General features: G+C 39.8%; 2 protein-coding genes across 7 annotated transcripts; one reads left to right on the top strand and one right to left on the bottom strand.

Moving 5' to 3' along the window:
• Positions 1-10: 10 nt before the first annotated feature.
• On the bottom strand, positions 11-6311 carry RB195_012549 (uncharacterized protein; the record flags this gene model as incomplete). 4 transcript variants are annotated; one of them, XM_064201968.1, is made up of 10 exons in its annotated part: positions 11-65; positions 1013-1095; positions 1942-1984; positions 2115-2268; positions 2324-2430; positions 3133-3228; positions 3306-3373; positions 3464-3583; positions 5106-5185; positions 6203-6311. In XM_064201968.1, 10 exons carry the CDS (start codon positions 6309-6311, stop codon positions 11-13), a joined length of 915 nt encoding a protein of 304 aa, XP_064057847.1. The 4 variants fall into 4 exon arrangements, with proteins under 4 accessions (XP_064057847.1, XP_064057848.1, XP_064057850.1 ...); XM_064201969.1 differs by having other exon boundaries at positions 2115-2262; XM_064201966.1 differs by lacking the exons at positions 11-65; positions 1013-1095; positions 1942-1984; positions 6203-6311 and adding an exon at positions 5458-5482 and having other exon boundaries at positions 2108-2262.
• A 4517-nt stretch (positions 6312-10828) lies between these two features.
• RB195_012548 (uncharacterized protein) lies at positions 10829-17009 on the top strand (the record flags this gene model as incomplete). Of its 3 annotated transcripts, none has more annotated exons than XM_064201963.1 (4): positions 10829-11270; positions 13632-13773; positions 16729-16900; positions 16956-17009. In XM_064201963.1, 4 exons carry the CDS (start codon positions 10829-10831, stop codon positions 17007-17009), a joined length of 810 nt encoding a protein of 269 aa, XP_064057844.1. The 3 variants fall into 3 exon arrangements, with proteins under 3 accessions (XP_064057844.1, XP_064057845.1, XP_064057846.1); XM_064201964.1 differs by having other exon boundaries at positions 10913-11270; XM_064201965.1 differs by lacking the exons at positions 16729-16900; positions 16956-17009 and adding an exon at positions 13933-13963 and having other exon boundaries at positions 10913-11270.
• Positions 17010-17091: the final 82 nt, after the last annotated feature.

Here is a 17091-nt window from a genome sequence, read left to right as displayed (position 1 = left end):
TGGTTCGCCTCTAATTCAAAGATTTCAGTGGTAGTGGTTGTGTCTTTGACATCATGTCTAGCCGACTGAAAAGCAACGAAATGAGAGCAAGCAATCACTGACAATCAACCTGGTCGTAACCGCTTAAGCCTTTAACTACTTGTTCAACTACCTATAATCGCAGTTTGGTCGAACCATGGTAATCTTCGTTGTCACGCCAATCAAGTTTCAGGTTAACCTAACGCAGAGATATAAAAGGGTGCAGTGTGGCTCAGCTTTGAACACCCCCACAAAGCTCTCATGTTATAGCGATGCTCGTAAATGCGATAGTTGTTCTCCGACTCCTTGACTTTTGGACGGTTGGCGAAGAGATCATCACCTGAGCTGTACCCCATGAGCTGGACCACCTTCACATGCTGAGGAAGGTGCATCACTTTATTGCTAATGTCATACTGCAGTATGAATCAATATTTTCGATCACACTTTATGTTTGATTTTATTGGTGGTCGACAATCAATATGTGGAAATTGTTAGGATGCTCACCAACTTCCTTAAGTACAACCTATAGAGAACTTCTAAAATGAAATTTTCAATGTGAGCTATATTGGGGTCAAAACGACATGAGGTTGCTTAAGCAGTGGTTGGGATTGAAGTTAGATCATTGCAGTGATGAGTGAGACTAGTAAGGGTCCCCTCGATCCTAAAGGCAGGATATCACGAATCTGACAAGGAGAGGAAATCCGCGGAAAAAGCTAGAGATGAAGTTAACTCGCAATCCTTAACGATGCCTCTAGCTTTTCCGCGGATTTCCTCACTATATCAGATTTGTGGTGTCTTACCTTTATTCGCTACTTCGACCGTCCACCGCTTCGAGCGCAACTGCTTACGCAGTTGCACCGAGATTCAAGTGATTTTGACCTGACCATATCTTCAAACGATAATAGTGAAGCTAACAATAGTAAGACAATTGAGACAGTAACACCAATGAATTGGTAGATTAGCATCAACTAGAACTGCTATAAATAAAACCTACGTCTTTTTTGTGACAGGTGCCTTCACGGGAATTTGCACGTCTGATTCTTTTCTCTCTGCGGGTGTGCCAGATACAAAAGGATTCTGTAATATTAAAGCACTGAGCATCATTGAACATTTTCCTCAAAAAATTTTGCTCCTTTGCACAAAGCAATACGGAAGGACTCACAAATAGAATCCGTAAGGTCAATTCACATGAAAGTTCTCCTAATTTCGATGAGATGCAGCCGAGCCAAAACAATGTGAAGCTCGATGCAGTTGCGTAAGCGGCTGCACCGAGCTTCAGGTCAGGGCTGTGATAGGGCAGTTTTTTTATGCTGTTTTTCTGGATTCTAGGGAAATACAAAGGCCAGTAACGAACTATTCTGGGTAAAGGCGAACAAATCTCTCCATTATTTGTACTTCAGTTGTTTGGCAAATTTAAAACTGCAAACTTTCAATTTTCTTCTGATTCCAGTCAAAAAAAAAAACAAAAACAAAATTTGAAACCTAATCAAATCTTCAATCACACCAACTCTTTCTATTTGCTACCAGTTCCTTCCATAATTTCAATCGGGTCAAAGTCAGCTGACTTGTGATGCATGAGTAGTTGTTCCCAGAAAAGGTATCTTCTTCCATACCCTGTGGCTGATTGGACCTAGCGGGGATCCTACGGCAAGCCTATTTAACATTTTGAAGGCCTTTAACTTTGTTTGTACAATTCACGAAGAGTGCGAGAAACAAGGAATGGCTATGTTGACAAGTCCCATCTAACATATGATTGGTATTGTAGCAATGCAAGAACAATGCACAACAAAAGTGGATGCAAAATTATTTTGGGTACTTTGGTATTTTGGCTACACCCGCAACCGTCAGCAATGTACATACATTCATTAGACAGAAGTAATGTGAGAACGTTTAGGAGGTCTTCTTAAACGTGAACTGAGTTACCTTGCTGTTAAGACACGTAACGATGCCTGAGGATGGATCGTCTCTGCATAATGTTGATGTCATATGGGCTAGTTTCGAGACATGAAAATACACAGTTGAAAAAAATTAAAATAGACAAAATGTAATTGAAAAAGTACGAAAGTACTGCGGTAGTTCGAGTACCTAACTAAAACCTATGATAGGAATACAAGGACACAGCATCCATTAAATGATCCCAAACCTCTTCGCCTGGATCTATAGACACAGTTGGTTCTCCTAACGCAGTAAAGGAAACAGTGGTGTCCGTCGGACGTGTAGCAGACATAGTGGATTCAGTAATATCTGCAGCTGAAACGTAAAATTATGCTGTGAAGGTTCATGATATAGACAATACAGCGCTGACCATATTTTCGAGGGTATTTGAATGGAGTGGAGGTCATGAAACTGCGTTGATCTGACGCTTTTGTCGACACAGGAGTGCGGAACGGATCGTGTGTCATGTCGTTAAGACTATAAAAATATATGGTCAACTTATAATGAATCAATGCTTCTAACCTTTGCCGTTCAAGTCATTCCGCCACCTATCACTGCTTATTTTCTAACTCCTTTTTATCGCCTGATATGAAGATTCCTTCTTTATACCTATGAGCGGAACAGGAGACCTCGTGTTTGTCTTAGCTACCTTCTACCTTCTTCTTAGTTGCCTCTGTATACGTGAGCGAACTAAACAAAACTGTAGGCTAGGGAACCCCATCTGTCCGGAGGAATAGATGTCACCCTTAAAAATGCAACTGCGAGAGCAAAGCAAAGTTAAGCTGTCATAAGTGTGTGTACTGTTTTTTTCTAACGTAAAGTTTTATGGCCTACAGGTCCCGCCATATAAGAACCGATAGTGTGCATAATAAGGAAACAACTATCAAAACATATCCTTATGTGCTTAAATGCGGCAAATGCGCTGCCCAGCAGTTAACTGCTACTGCAAACCATTCCGGTGCATCTATCAGGCCTATCTCTAATTTGGTTTGTGTTGCGGTGTTAGGAAACTAATAAATCCCAACAATGATCAATGACGATTACCATTTAAACTAATATCATGTAAAACAGTATGACATGACAATGAGTGATCACTGGTTATCACTCAACTCCTGTTCTCAGTGTATCAACCAGTTTGGACTACCGTTATGTTTCCATAGTTCAACTTAATCCACTCACTCCAATGTGCAGTTCTTCAATTTTGTAATTTTTGCTCTGAGTTCAGCAGTTTCGTCACATTTTCTTTTATATTCAACTCTCAAGCGGTGCAACTCTCTGAAATTTGAGGTGTTAGGTTACCTGAAATTATAAACAATACTACAATACAAAACAAACAATGCAGAATATCTTACTGTTTATATTGGTTCTTCTTTTTGATTTCCTCCTGACAAAACGTTTGTAACTTTTCGAAATTGCGGCTCTGAAATATCTATCAAAGATGCATTATGGAACTTATTAATTAGTACAATAAATGTTGTTATTGAATGGTGAATGAAAGTAGACGCGTCACCTTGATGTGGAAATGTCTCATCAAACGTTGTCTGTGACCATTTTGAAAATCAGAAATATGTCCAATGTCGCGTACAACTCTTGAAAATCCATCCGTAAAGGAGGTAAACAATTCCAGCAACTAAAAGAAACCTATCTAAAGATTAATGGACCAAATTCCAATTATGAAACATCAAGAATCTTATATTTTACACAATAAAAGGGCAACGTCGGTATTTCCGAAGTGTCTTAATACTTAATACCGTCCACATGTCTACCTCCCTCCGTTTCAAATCGATTCAAATCAAACTTTCCCCACTGCTCTGGGACAGGACGATGACTTCTTCTTGTTTAGGTTTTTTTTTCTTGTGACTCCTTTGGTGAGGTGGCGGTATCTTCGGTCTGTGGCGGGCATAAGCGAGGTTGATGCCAGATAGCTTCGTGTCAGTCTGAATCGATTCAACCAGCGCTGTTTCGACCGTACTTTTGATCTCTTGACGGGTACATCTATGTGTGTACGGATCTTAGAGAGTGTAGTGGTCGTTAGAAGTGCTCGTACCCTGGCTCCCACAACCAATAATATTTATTTATTTATTTAGCGAGTTTCCTGGTTCTTCTAGGTTATGAGAACTACCAGTCTCTATCCTATCTATCTCCGTTGCGGATGTGGTTAAGTGACCCCAATAGTCCATCGCAGCATCTTCGTTTCCATGACTACTATGTGAATATGGCTGGGTGCAAACTGCGGTCTACTTTCTGCACTGAAATAATGATCGATTATTTCAGTTTCAGTTGCTCATACTAATTTCTTTGGTTTCCATCTGCTTTCCTTTTAGAAGTTACTGATAACGTGTCTACTGAGACCTTAACATGTCGTGATTACGATGATGATTTTGCCTGAAAAGATCGACGTAAACGAAATGTTGATTTAGATAAGGGAGTGAAGGAATGGGCGAAATCAAAAAACAAGTACGGCGCAAACCGTCTGGCGACCGTTCGTGCAAGCATCGTGGAAAGAAGACTCCAAAGATTTACGACCTAAGCAAAAAAACCTACAAGAGCAACTCAATCTTGTTTCGCGAGAGCGATTTGTGTCGCCAATCCTGAACGGATTTGCTGTCCTGGGAAGTGGGAACTTCATTCCCGTCCCGAAATAGTAAAACTACAACATGAAAAAGTTGTTGCTGTAGAAAAAATAAAAAAAGCGAACACTCGTTCCACCATTCTCCTTGGGAAGCACACTTAGGTTTCTGTGATCCTTAACTGGGCCAATATATTTTAAAAAGACTTTTAACGTTGGAGCGATCCCACAAGTTGCGCTGCTACTGCAGCATCAACACTAGCTGGGTTTACGGTGAAACCACATAGAATGAAACACAAAGCAACGCAAAACTATCAAAGTCGTGGAAGATACAAAAACGCTTGTGCGGAACCCAAGTGATGCGGATGAAAACGATGGATTCTTTGTCCAATTATCACGTTCATCTAAGGGAATTTAAGGAATTGGCTCCCTCTTTATTTTTCTGCTCTCACTTCAACTCCTTCCAGCGTTCTGATCTGTTTCAATACATCTCGTTGTGAGGTCCCACTTCAGTGTTTGGCTTCGGAAATGAAGCGTTTATGTAGGGAAACTTTCTAATACAGTTAGAAAAGGAATCACATACCTGCGGTTTAAGATTTCTGTTTATCTCCAGTATTTGAGGATTGTCCTTCAGGCATACTTTGCACTTGATCGTCATGGAACCTAAAAAGTAACGTAGCTCCACGTTATTCTACAGATCCATCGGGAATTCTTGGTATCTGTGCTGTGCTGTCGAAATTTGGTATTGCGTAATTTTACATATCTTCTGTAGATACACCCAGATTTAAAGATAGTACAGTAGATAGAGGACATAGTAGATAGATAGTAGATTCTGAAGGAAATGAATCACGATGAAGTTGCTTATCCCGCTGTGCTCGAAGCGGCGCGGTGGAGCGTAGCGGTGACCATCGTGATGGAATCCTTGTTAACAGCACCCATCGCTGCAGTTCGCGATAGCATCACCTCACTTTAGCGCAATGTTCCATGAAAAGATTTTTGTAGTCTTAGTAAAAGTCATTTCCCATTAGTTTTTGGCTTTTGTTCCTCCTCTAGTGTGCTTTTAAGATTTAGCTTTGTAAGGATTTCTATGTCATTTCTGGTGTAGTTGTACACGATTAGCATCCAGCATGGTAATAATTGGTAACAGTATAATGAAATCTTACTTCTCTAGTCCAACGGTTTCTTTTGGTGATATATTCGTCTGAACGTTGGATCTTGGTCCAGTTCGTAAGCAGCTGCATTTTGAACGGCGTTGTGGAACTATCGGTTGTGACTATCGCTAACTCCACTCTATCTGCAGAGGCGAATGGAGCTAGCGATGATCCCAATCGCAATCGTTGGCTCCATCACGCGCCTCTAGAGGCGCGTGTTACACAAGTGCATCAAACTTCAAGCCGTTTTGACCCAACTATGTCTTAATTGGTTTTTCTCCTGCTAAAGTAGTAATCACACATTGGAGTTCCCGCACACACTTCAATCTGCTTTGAATATTTTGTTAATGACATTTTCGTTCATCATATAATCCTTTTCTTGGATGTATAATAACTTACACGAAGGTCACGTAATTGTCTGACGAGAAGAGCTTTCTTTATTCATTCCCTTTCGTAGATTATTCCGACTTAATGCATTAAAATCACTGGGAGATAACATTTCAGAGAAGAAAAAAAAACTACTCCCCACCTTTCTGGACACATCTGAAGCAAGCAACATGACCACAACCAGACAAAAAGAACTTTAAATCTGGAGCAGGAAATGCAAAGCATATCATGCAATGTATGAAAGACGTCATCTCCTAAAAAGAGGCTTTTTAAAAAAAATCCACGAAAGGAAACTTAGTCTGCAGAGATCGAGACTGCATCTTTGTGCTTATCCATTAGCTGTGCTAGAATGATATAATTAGAGCCAGTGGTTGCGAAGTGGAGTGTGGTTGCAAACCGCACTGCTCTGTACGAAATGAATAATGGACTGTTACACCGCAAAACAAAACTTTCGGATCGAAGAACATGTATAGTGAGGTCAAAACGACGTGAAGCACGGTGCAATTGCGTACGCGGCTTCTCTCGAGGCGCTTCAATGGAGTAGCAGTTAGGAGCGCACAGGAACCCTTGCTGGCACCACCAATCGCTGCAGTTTGCGATGGTCCCATCTCTGTTCCAACTGCTGCCTCCACCGCGCCGTTTCGAGCGCGTACGCAAATACACTGTGCTTCATGTCGTTTTGACGCGACTATATGCAGTCGCAATCTTTACAATTCGACTTTTGTTTTTTCCAGGTAAACTATGTAAAACCAGGTGTCAAACGTGGAAGATAATACCGGCAGTGGTGGGCTGCTATGCAGTATGAAACACTACACCAAGCAAAGTGTAGTCGGAGGAGGGGGCATGAATCACGAGTGTAGTTGAGGCGCACTTGCGTACGCGCTCGAAACGACGCGGTGGAGGCAGCAGTTGAACCGAGAGGGGCCGTCGCAAAGTGCAGCCATGGGTGGTGACAGCAGGGGTTTCACCACGCTCCTAGCTGCTACGCTCCACCGAAGCGGTTCGAAAGAAGCCGCACACGCAATTGCGTGCGTGCTTCATGTCGTTTTGACCCTACTATACGTCTTCCCTGCCTACCTGTGCATGTGCGATAGATGATCACGACAGTCATTGTATTCAGACTATTCCACGAAAAAAGAACAAAAACTAGAAGAGAGGAGGAAGCCTGCGAGGCACTGCGGAAAGGGGCCGGAGCACGCCTTGCGTCACCCGACCCAACACGTTTAACGCTGACTCTAGAGGGTGGCGAGCGAGCGAACGCGACGTATAGTCGGGTCACAACGACATGAAGCATGGTGCACTTGTGCAAGTGGCTGGGCTTGAAGCGGCGCTGTTGAGAGAGCGGTTGGAATCGGGGTGGGACCATCGCGAAATGCGAGTGAAAATCACGAGGGTTGTTGCGGTGCATTTGCGTACGCACTCAAAACGCAGCGGTGAAGGGAAGCAGTTGGAACCGAGGTTGCTTGCTTTTGCTTTGCTCTCGTTTTGCTCCCGATTTTAACCGATACGCTCCATCGCACTGCCTCGAGGACAATCGCTTGCGCAACTGCACCGTGGTTCATGTCGTTTTGAGTCTGCTGTGTATCTCCGTCATTGTCATTATCTCCGACAGTTTAGTCTTTTTTTGCGCAGTTTAGATCTCCAAGGCCGGAAATGTGTATAATTACTTAGTTTGTGTTTCTATTCAATAACTTCTATTGTTTGCAATTCCACAGATGAAAACCTCTCGTTACGATATCAGTTTTATGAAAAACCTGTTGGATTTATCGTATTGATTTTTTACATAGGTGTGAGTAGTTCAGTTGCTCAATCGAAATCCAACGCATATGTGTATCTCAAAGAATTAGAGTCACAACTAGAAATTGATAATTCGAGCAGTTCTAGAACGAAGTAACACTGATTAGTACTGAAACTACTAGTGACAATCTCCACAATGACTATCTGTGAAAAAGACAGGTAAGCAAATCCACGAAGCTGTTTGAAGTCAAAACGTCGTTGTGTGTCTCAAATAAACGGTGGCAAAAATGCCATTATCTGTAACAGTATTAGTAATCACAGCTTTCGAATGGTGTTAGAAACTTATTCAGACATGAGATCTGAAGTCTTATTGCGTTAATTTGGTCTTCATGTCCATGCAGAACGCAGCCGAATTATTCCAATTACATTATTCAGAATTCTCTTACAAGTTTACCGACATCGTTTTAGCTAATCATTGCACTTTACCGTCCTTCGTCAGTGTACCACATACGTTGTTCTCAACATGTTCATGGGCAGAGTACGAGGGAGAATAAGGTATTTCAGTTGAATTGTTATGGTTTTTTTTTTAAATCAAAACATCCGTTGATCATGTGTTTCCGTATTTTTTTGTTCGTTTTTGTCGCTTTTTTTTGTTCGTTTTTGTCGCGTTGAAATTTTTCGACAGAACAAGAATGTACCTTAGGCTTGTTGTATCGTGGCAAGTGTTGTGTATAGTTTGTAATTTTCCCATTATTTCTGATCTTTGAGTGGAATAATTACGTTAGAAGAGCCCAACTAATTTTTATGGAATGAAATTCGCCATTTTCACGCCCACCATAAAGTTACCAGATTTTCTGTTGTATCGGAATAACATAGCGATGTTGATGTTTGGTGAGTATTTATTTCCAGCGGTCTTCACGATCACTGATTTCCTAGTGATTATCATTTCCAATATGTCAATTTTGTCGCTTTTCCCGTCATTTTTTTCTTGTTGTTCATAGAAGTGGTAAGAGTGTAACAGAAGAATTTTATGCATATGTTAAGTATTAATATAATAATTCTTTTGCCTAAAACTGTTTAGATGTCTTTTTGATTCTCCCTCACTTTAGTTCTCCTTTCGTTCGATAGAGTCGACTTTGCTTCATAAACCTTTACGAAGTTATCAATATTCTATAGAAATAGTCAATATAGGTTTTTTTTAATTTTATTTATTCATGTTCCGCAATGGTGCACCAAAAAATGGAAACCATATCTTATCTGAATCAGAGTGAAAAGTCAGCGCTCAAGACTCACCAAGAATTTCCATATCGTGATTATGGCTAAGACAAGAATTTCTAGTAAAGTATCCAAATATTCATTTCTTGCAAGTTTGACAATTTCTGGAAAACAGTTTCGTACACGTTGAATATTTTTGAGTTTATTTCTTCTCGTGAGAAAAGTGGGAAGGGCACGATCCGCGTTCCCGTTCTTGAGAACCCTCTAAAAAAAAAAGGTTTTTGCGTAAATTGATTATCTTTTGGCGAACATGGTTGAGTAATTTGTTACATTTGCAACAGTTTCCTCTCTCTAAAGTTGACCTCTCTTTGGTTTCTCTGATTAAAGGCATCACCCCACGAATCTGAGGTGTTGCGGATTTCAGGTGGAGTATTCTTATACGGGATAGTAAATTATGGGGAGGAGGGTGATTCCGTCCATTTTTTCCTAATTCCCGTAAAAAGCGGTCCGGAAGATGCGGCGCGAGCACATTTCTGGCGCGCTCCAGTCGAACTCGTTGTAGAAAATAGCGCACCGGAGCGCTCGAAGTCGTATCTTCCTTCCTTGCCGTTTTTACGGTAATTAAGTAGAAAAGGACGGAATCATCCTTCTCTCCATAATCTACGATCCCGTATACGAATATTCGACCTGAAATTCGTACCACCTCAGATTCGTGGGGTAATGCCTTTAATTACTTATGTTATGATACAAGGGGAAGAACTTGAAAAAATCTGATGTCGTGAGTTAATAAAAGTGCAAACCTGCTTTCATATCGAGAAATATCGAGAAACGTCAATCAAGTATGGAATATTGAAAAAAAAAGAACTAATCACGTAGTCATGGTGCACCATAACATTCTATAACACTTTAAAAACGCATTCCTAGAATTAAATGAAACTCGTCGCTTTTCTACAACATCTTTTTATATTGTTAAGAGATGCATTGGAGACTGTAATCCCGGATTTAACGTTTAACGGCAAACTTGGATTTAACGTTGCTTACCTTTCTAAGCATACAAAAAGTAACTGTGTGATGAGTTTTTCTTTTTCTTCTTGTAGTATTACACTTCGCAGTGACAAGGGGAAGCATAAGTGATAAGCTTCAAATTAGGAAAGTGGTTATCAGAATTTTATTTCTAACAGGATACTGGAAGGATTTTTTTTAAGAATGTGCCTTCATAATGACGTGAAGCTTAGAGGAGTATTTTAGTGACACATACAACACTCGTAAGGAAAGACGTATAGTGGGTGCTAAACATGATAACGCGCTAATTTTGGATAGTTGCACGTGTCTAGTTGCTGGGGGTCGGACAACCTACGCACGGAAGAACTACTCAAGGACTCAAGATTAGCAGATATACACAGAAGTTAGGGTTCGCAGATAAACAGAAGTGATGCTCCTATGCAGAGTGATCCTTTATTCCTTCCATTTGTACTTGGAAACAAAAGAAGGCATTGTCATGTACAAGTCGTAAGACGGCAAAAAAAAACCAACAAACCCCAAATAGCCATTGAATGATGGAACGTTGGCTGAAATCGCAATGAGCAGGATCGTGCGCTTCTTGACGCCGGCTCTTCAGGGTGGCGCCTCTATGGGGGCAGCAGCGTTGCTATCTCCACAACTATTAGCTGATAGCGCTAGTCAACTGCCTCGACAGCCAGCCGTATTCCATCACCCTGCACCAACAATTCACTTCGATTATTCACGCACATCAATGACAGCCATCGCATGTCATTGATCTACCGGCCATTTCCGTTGCAGTTCACATTTCTAGATCATGAGAAAGACTGGACATTGTCATTCAAATGAGTGTCTAGTTGCCGTCATCCTAAGGAGGCGGGACTTGAGGTTGCTGCAGCAGATGACTGGTTCTAGCCCTCAAACATCCCGAATGTCGATGCGGCCGATGTCGTCCATCTCCTCTTTTACAGTGCGGATCATTTCGGTCACTCTGATTGTGACCACGATCTCAGTGGTCGCCTGCAAGCCTGTCGGCGAATCACCTTCTGCTGGCGAGCCGTTATCCGTTTCTGATGGCTATATCCACTATTCTGTCGCCAACGATTCGCGATTGCGCGAAATATCGCGAAAGGCCTTCGAGTCCTTAATCAGCGAGCCTATCGGGAAGCAAAGCTACTCGTCACAAGAAATCATATTTCGTCCACATTCTCAGATGAGTGAGAAGTCCGATCGAATGCTGAAAAAGCATCGGAAACCAGGTGCAGTTTTTCACGGTTGTCCTTTGATACTTGATTCAGCGCAACGTATTGCCGGAGATACAATATGTTGACAGATAGCAGTGGTAAGATTTTGAATTGATTAGAAATCAGCTATGAAATGACATGCGAGAAATATTTTAAAAACTTCGATTTTTCAAAACGCTATGTTGCTGTTGTTGAACGAATATATAGCGTAGCAATTAGTTTTCTAGTTCACCAATAATTGCGCACGGCAATCTAGGAATTTTTTTTGGTGATTGTGACAGTTGATATCTTTGACTGTTGCAGTTTTTACCACTGTTGATAGATTGGAAGTCATTCATATGGAGAGTATTTGACATCCGACAGTTAAACTTCATCTCGAGTTAGTCCATGAAGTAAAATCGAATGTAATTTGCTTTCAGCTTATTCAATTAATCTGCATGACACTTTATTCTTATCTTTACTTATTTTTACTTTAGTCTTACTTATTTCCACTTGAATCTCTTGCAGTTCTTTTTACTGCGTCTGCGTTGCGTTTAAGGCGTCTGTGTGATATCCTACTTTGTAATGATAGCAGAAAATGCTGTTGTACATCCTCATTCTTCGCTATCCTTTTGTTTCGTTGCAGTTGAACCTTTTCTTCATTATTATCATTCAGTAACCTGTTCTGGCGTTTGCTTTATTGATTTCATCTCCAATTTCGTAGTGATCTTATTGTTGTTGAGAAATTCACTACCACAAGACCTCACAAGAAATTAATATAAATAAGTACATACATAAGGCAACAAATAAATCAATCGTAGTATAACAATCTACTAAGATTGAAAGCTAATCGAGAGAAAGACTAGAAGCTCATTTGTCACTACCGACATTCATGAAGTATTAAGAGCCTATAACTTCGCCTCTTTTCCTTTGTTCATATTTATAGGTCCGCTTAAAATATCTCGAGCAGGATTTCAGGATCTCTGCCCCATTCTAAGTGATTTTCACTCTTTGGCTGCTTCTTGCTTCGACACTCTGAGATCTCGAATGTCCTTCAAAAACTCAGATGTATTCGCCCACTACTTATGTTTGCCAGCCGACGGCGACAATTTGCATGCTTTTCTACCTGGAAGATACTCACACGTTGCCTTTCTCACTCCTATGCTTCAATTCTGCGATTTTTTACAAAACATAAGTACTTGTGCCTATGTTTATCAATGTTTTCTTGCTTTGTTTATGAGCGAAAAAGTGTGGGAAGGTAGTAAACGGCATGACAACACGGGTTATTTATATTTTCATTTTTTTTTCAATAGCTTCCTAAGCGTCAATGAATACCGCATTGTAATTGTTAAATTAATCTAGATGTCACAAGTCGCCGATTCCATATGATAAGTTTTTTTTTTCTGCTAAAACTGAAAACTGTCATCAGAATATTTCTGAGGAAAGGGTAGTGGACTAGAGCTGCAGTGATCGTCTCACGCTCGCTTTACTCCTGTTCTCAAAAGTAAGCAGTCAATTCACACGTGTACGTATTCGCAACTTGCAGCACCGGCAGAAACGGAATAAAGGCGGTTGTTTTATGGCTTCTAGGCTTTCTATTTTTTTTTCTCTCACAATTCCTTACATTCAAAGCAGTGCTTTCCAAAATTTTATCTCTGGACGGAGACGTTATGATGTTTGATGTCTCTTAGTCTTTGTTTAGTCTCATTAAAAAACCGTCTTGAGACCAAAAAAAGACAGAAGAAGTCAGAACCAATAGACATTGCTAGCATCAGCATAGGATTCAAAAGTATGGCGGACGTCTGTTATCAGAATTATTCAAAACTTATTTCTGACGAACTTGACCAAATGTAAATAACTATTTCCGCTCTATTAGTTCCGTTCCAAGAGGATCCCTTAAGTTCCTGTAGATACTACATTTTCTGATAGTTCTTGTGTTGTGTGAACGTTGTTGTGGGAACAAACTAGTAAAGTTTGATACTCTTAGTACTCATTTTAGCTTACATTTCAACATATTCTACAAATCACTCTTGTCTTCTCTTGTCTAAAGGATGCCTATAGTGGCTTACGTGGCCAGCGTCTCAAGTACTGACCGTACGAATAACATCAGTCAAAATTAATGTTTCATGATTGAATCTCCGTAAGATCAAAAATTTAGCAATCCAAAACTCATGTTTTAGCTGGACATTATTTCTAGATTTACACATAAATGGGGTTTCCAGTAGCCTTTTGTTTGATTATTGTCTTCTGACTTATCGTTTGTGGTTTTTTTAATCGATTAGTTGATGGCAAGCGCTAACGTAGTTAGGAAATAAAAAACACATATTTGAAAACAGTGACGAAAATTTGAGAGATATTTGTTATGTGAGCCTCATTTATGATCCATGATAGATTCAGGGCGACGGAAACCATTGCTTGATGGTCGCAACCAAGCACTAATCACTGTCAAAGACACCAGAGAAATGCAGAAGTGCGAAGGTGCGAAGTTCAAACAGCGAGTGAAAGCTCCAGGCTGCCTCACGAAGGTGATTGTTAACAGGTATGGTCCTTGAAGTGTGTCTTGCGGATCTTCGATATTTGCGGTGATAGCACTTATGTGGGCTAATTACGGCACTAAAATAAAAATGCAGTGCTCAAGTAGAAAAGTGAATGGAAGTAAGTAAGATAACATTGCATATATTAACATTTGTGATCGCAGAAATCGATTAATGGGACGAGAAAACGAATAAGAAAAGAGGATGAAGCCAAAATCAACGATGACAAAATCACTTGTGCAATGAGCCGATTGGACAAAGGGAAGCAAAGCAACAGAAAATGTATTTACGCGGTTATAAAATATTTACAATTGCTTCAAAGAATTCACAACATAATTAAACATAGATTTCATTTCCAATACTTCATATTCGTGGGACATTCAAGGAGTACCCTTTTCAACTTTTTTGTTTCTCTAGGAAGCTGTGTTACATTCGATTGCATCGCCATTACTCATAGGAATCAAGCAACGGAGGCTGTTTTGTGAGCTTTTGGTCTGAAATCTGTTTTCACGAGAAAAAGCTTGAAGATCAGGCCACAAAAACCCAGATAGTCTCTAAAGACATTAAGGATATCTTCAATTAATACATCTTTGATCTTTAATTAATAACTACGGCAATAAATGATGGCTGGAAAAGTAGAGAAAATTTGAAATTGAAGCCAACTACTACTTTGATACCAATGGCTTTAAGGGACGTTTTAAAATACTTTCCAAATTGCTACTACAGTAGTAAAAGAGTCTGTGTGGTAACCAGAGTTAGAAATGACCTTGAGTTTCTGGGAACATTTTTCCAGTCTATTTTAAAATTTGTCTTCTACCATATTTTGTCTAGTATAGCACTGGATTTTCTACGTTCTCAGTTTCTAAACGATGACGATTCCTTTCTCCTGCCTATCCTTTTTTGGCTTTACTGGGCTTTTCTATGTTTACGTCCGCCTCTATATGTTATGCGTTGAAACAACTAATATATTCACTCCCAGAAAATATTTCTGTTTAAAACTGCACTTGCATTGGATAGAAAATGATTTGAAATTGCGTGTAGTAGAACTGTAGGCTCCCGGGAATGTCCATGTAAATCTCGGAAAACTTTTCTTTTTGCTGTCAATATTTCTGTGAATCACCTTATATTCTATTATGTTTTGCTAACGTTTTTCTTTCCAAACCTCTGCTGATCTGGAATCTTCTTTCCAACATTTTGTGATGCATGAAATACGAACGGTTGCTGCATGTCTACTTGCATTTGTCGATTAGTCCTTGTTTCGCATTCCTTCCTTGTCATGTCGACACCATTCTAAATGTAGCTACAAGTGATAAGGACTGTCGGCGCCATCGATCCTTATTTTGCTCCTTGCTCTTTATCTCTGGAAGCTTTTCGTAGGAGATCATAATGCTAGTAACTATATGATTACTTTTGTAGGTTGGCGTTCATTTTGAGAACCTCTGATCCATTCTGAACTCTAATTCTACTTTTCCATTTCTGCCGCAAATTTTTTCTCGCTCCGTCTATCAGTTACGTTCCATCTTATAATAATGAGGCCATATAAAGATGATATATATAGCAAAAAAAAAAAACCAACAGAAAACTAGGCATCTTCATCGTGAACTTACTGAACAGGGTTACTGAGTTCTTTGTTTTTACAATCATAACTTGATGTATTTTCATTTTAAAGTCAATGAGATTGTTGGACAATTTTATGTTTTTCACTGCTGTTGAATTTGTCTGACAAAAAATAGCTTATAGAACTTAATCTATTTACTTTCTTGTATTTTATACGGATCGTACATTTGTCGTCTTATCAAATATCAGTAACAGCATTCTATACAGATCCTCAGGAAGATAGCTTAAGAACCGTCTTTTGAGGTAGAGAAAACATTGCACATAGTGTACGTAGATTCAATGTGGTTTGAAGTTTCTCTTACTGTCTTTTTCTCATTAGTGAAAATTTGTATAATATGAATTATGAACTTTTATGGGTTATAAGTAAGTTTCTAACGATATTCGTCTACTAGCAGTGAGCTTATTGGACTACTCTTGAATCTTGGCATGTAAAGTACGTAGATGTTATAGAAATGAGCTTGAGGTGTTGGCAAGATTGTTATTGATGTTTATTAACATCTAATGTTTTAACATGATTGTCTTCATCAGAGTTTGAGATAACAAAAACAAGTGATTTATGTTCTCAATTGCCTCATGACCCTTCAGAAAACTATTATTCAAATTATACAGATTTATTTCATTTTAAATGGTGTTTGAATAGTTTCCATGATTAGCTATGGGTTTCAGCCAGTGTCTGTGAAGCTCTTAACTTAATATATAAGATGTGAGAAATTTCCTTTATACTTTCCAAAAGCCAGCAAAAGTTCAATTTCCAGAACATATCGAATTAGGTAAACAAAACTGGTGCATTATTGTATCTTTCTGGTCAGAAAAAAAACCACGCATATTTGCTTGATTATCAAGTGCATCGAATAGTTGTGTATTGTGCGTTGTGTTGTTCTCTCCAACCAGGTGTTCATTTCTGGGTTTTCTTTTTGTACTTGAAACCCGAACACATTTGAAAAGAAAAACTCAGTGCAATATCAGTATGTGATTTTTTTTGGCATAAAATAGTCCCTGAAATTCGGGAGAAATTAATTAAAATCTCGAAAACCCCGGCAGAAGAACCCGGGCTTTCAACGAGAAAAAGGTTTTCACCGCTTCAAAGGTCTCGAGTAATGACAGAAGGTAATTGTTGATTTGAGCAGTCACTGTTGTAACATCTGTAGGAAAGTTGCTGATAGGTGGTGAGCAGCTTTTCTTTTTTCCCCAGAAAAAAAAACTTTTTGAGCAGAGGGGCAGTTTATGAGTAATTTCTATAGACAGCACAGTAGCAGTAGAAATGTTGGAAGAATCAAATTCGAAACATCATCAACACTACACAGTTTTCCTCCCGCATTTTTCGCACAATGCGATCTTTCCAGATTCTGCCACGGTACATGCCCCTCATACTTCATTCCTCGGATGAACAGTAAAATGCTGAAAGCGAAGTTCAAATCATGTGCCGCATGCGCTCCAAGGGACTACGATGCTGTTGACGTCACTCTCGACTGTCCAGGGCAAGATCCGCCACAAATCACCAAGACTATTATAAAAGTATGCGAATGCACTGTCGGTCGGACATGACCGAAGAGTACAAATCGTTTTACAGATCAAAAAATGTGAATGCATCGATTTGGATCTTTCGACGAATTTCCGATTATAGTAAAGGACCACCTATTCACGTCTGCAGCAGAATATGCCAGGAAGTCCGGTATGGAAGTTATGTTGGTATGGAAGTTCATGTT

This window comes from Necator americanus, chromosome V, assembly GCF_031761385.1.
Source record: "Necator americanus strain Aroian chromosome V, whole genome shotgun sequence".
NCBI lineage: Eukaryota > Metazoa > Nematoda > Chromadorea > Rhabditida > Ancylostomatidae > Necator > Necator americanus.
This window is presented reverse-complemented; position numbering and strand designations above follow the sequence as displayed.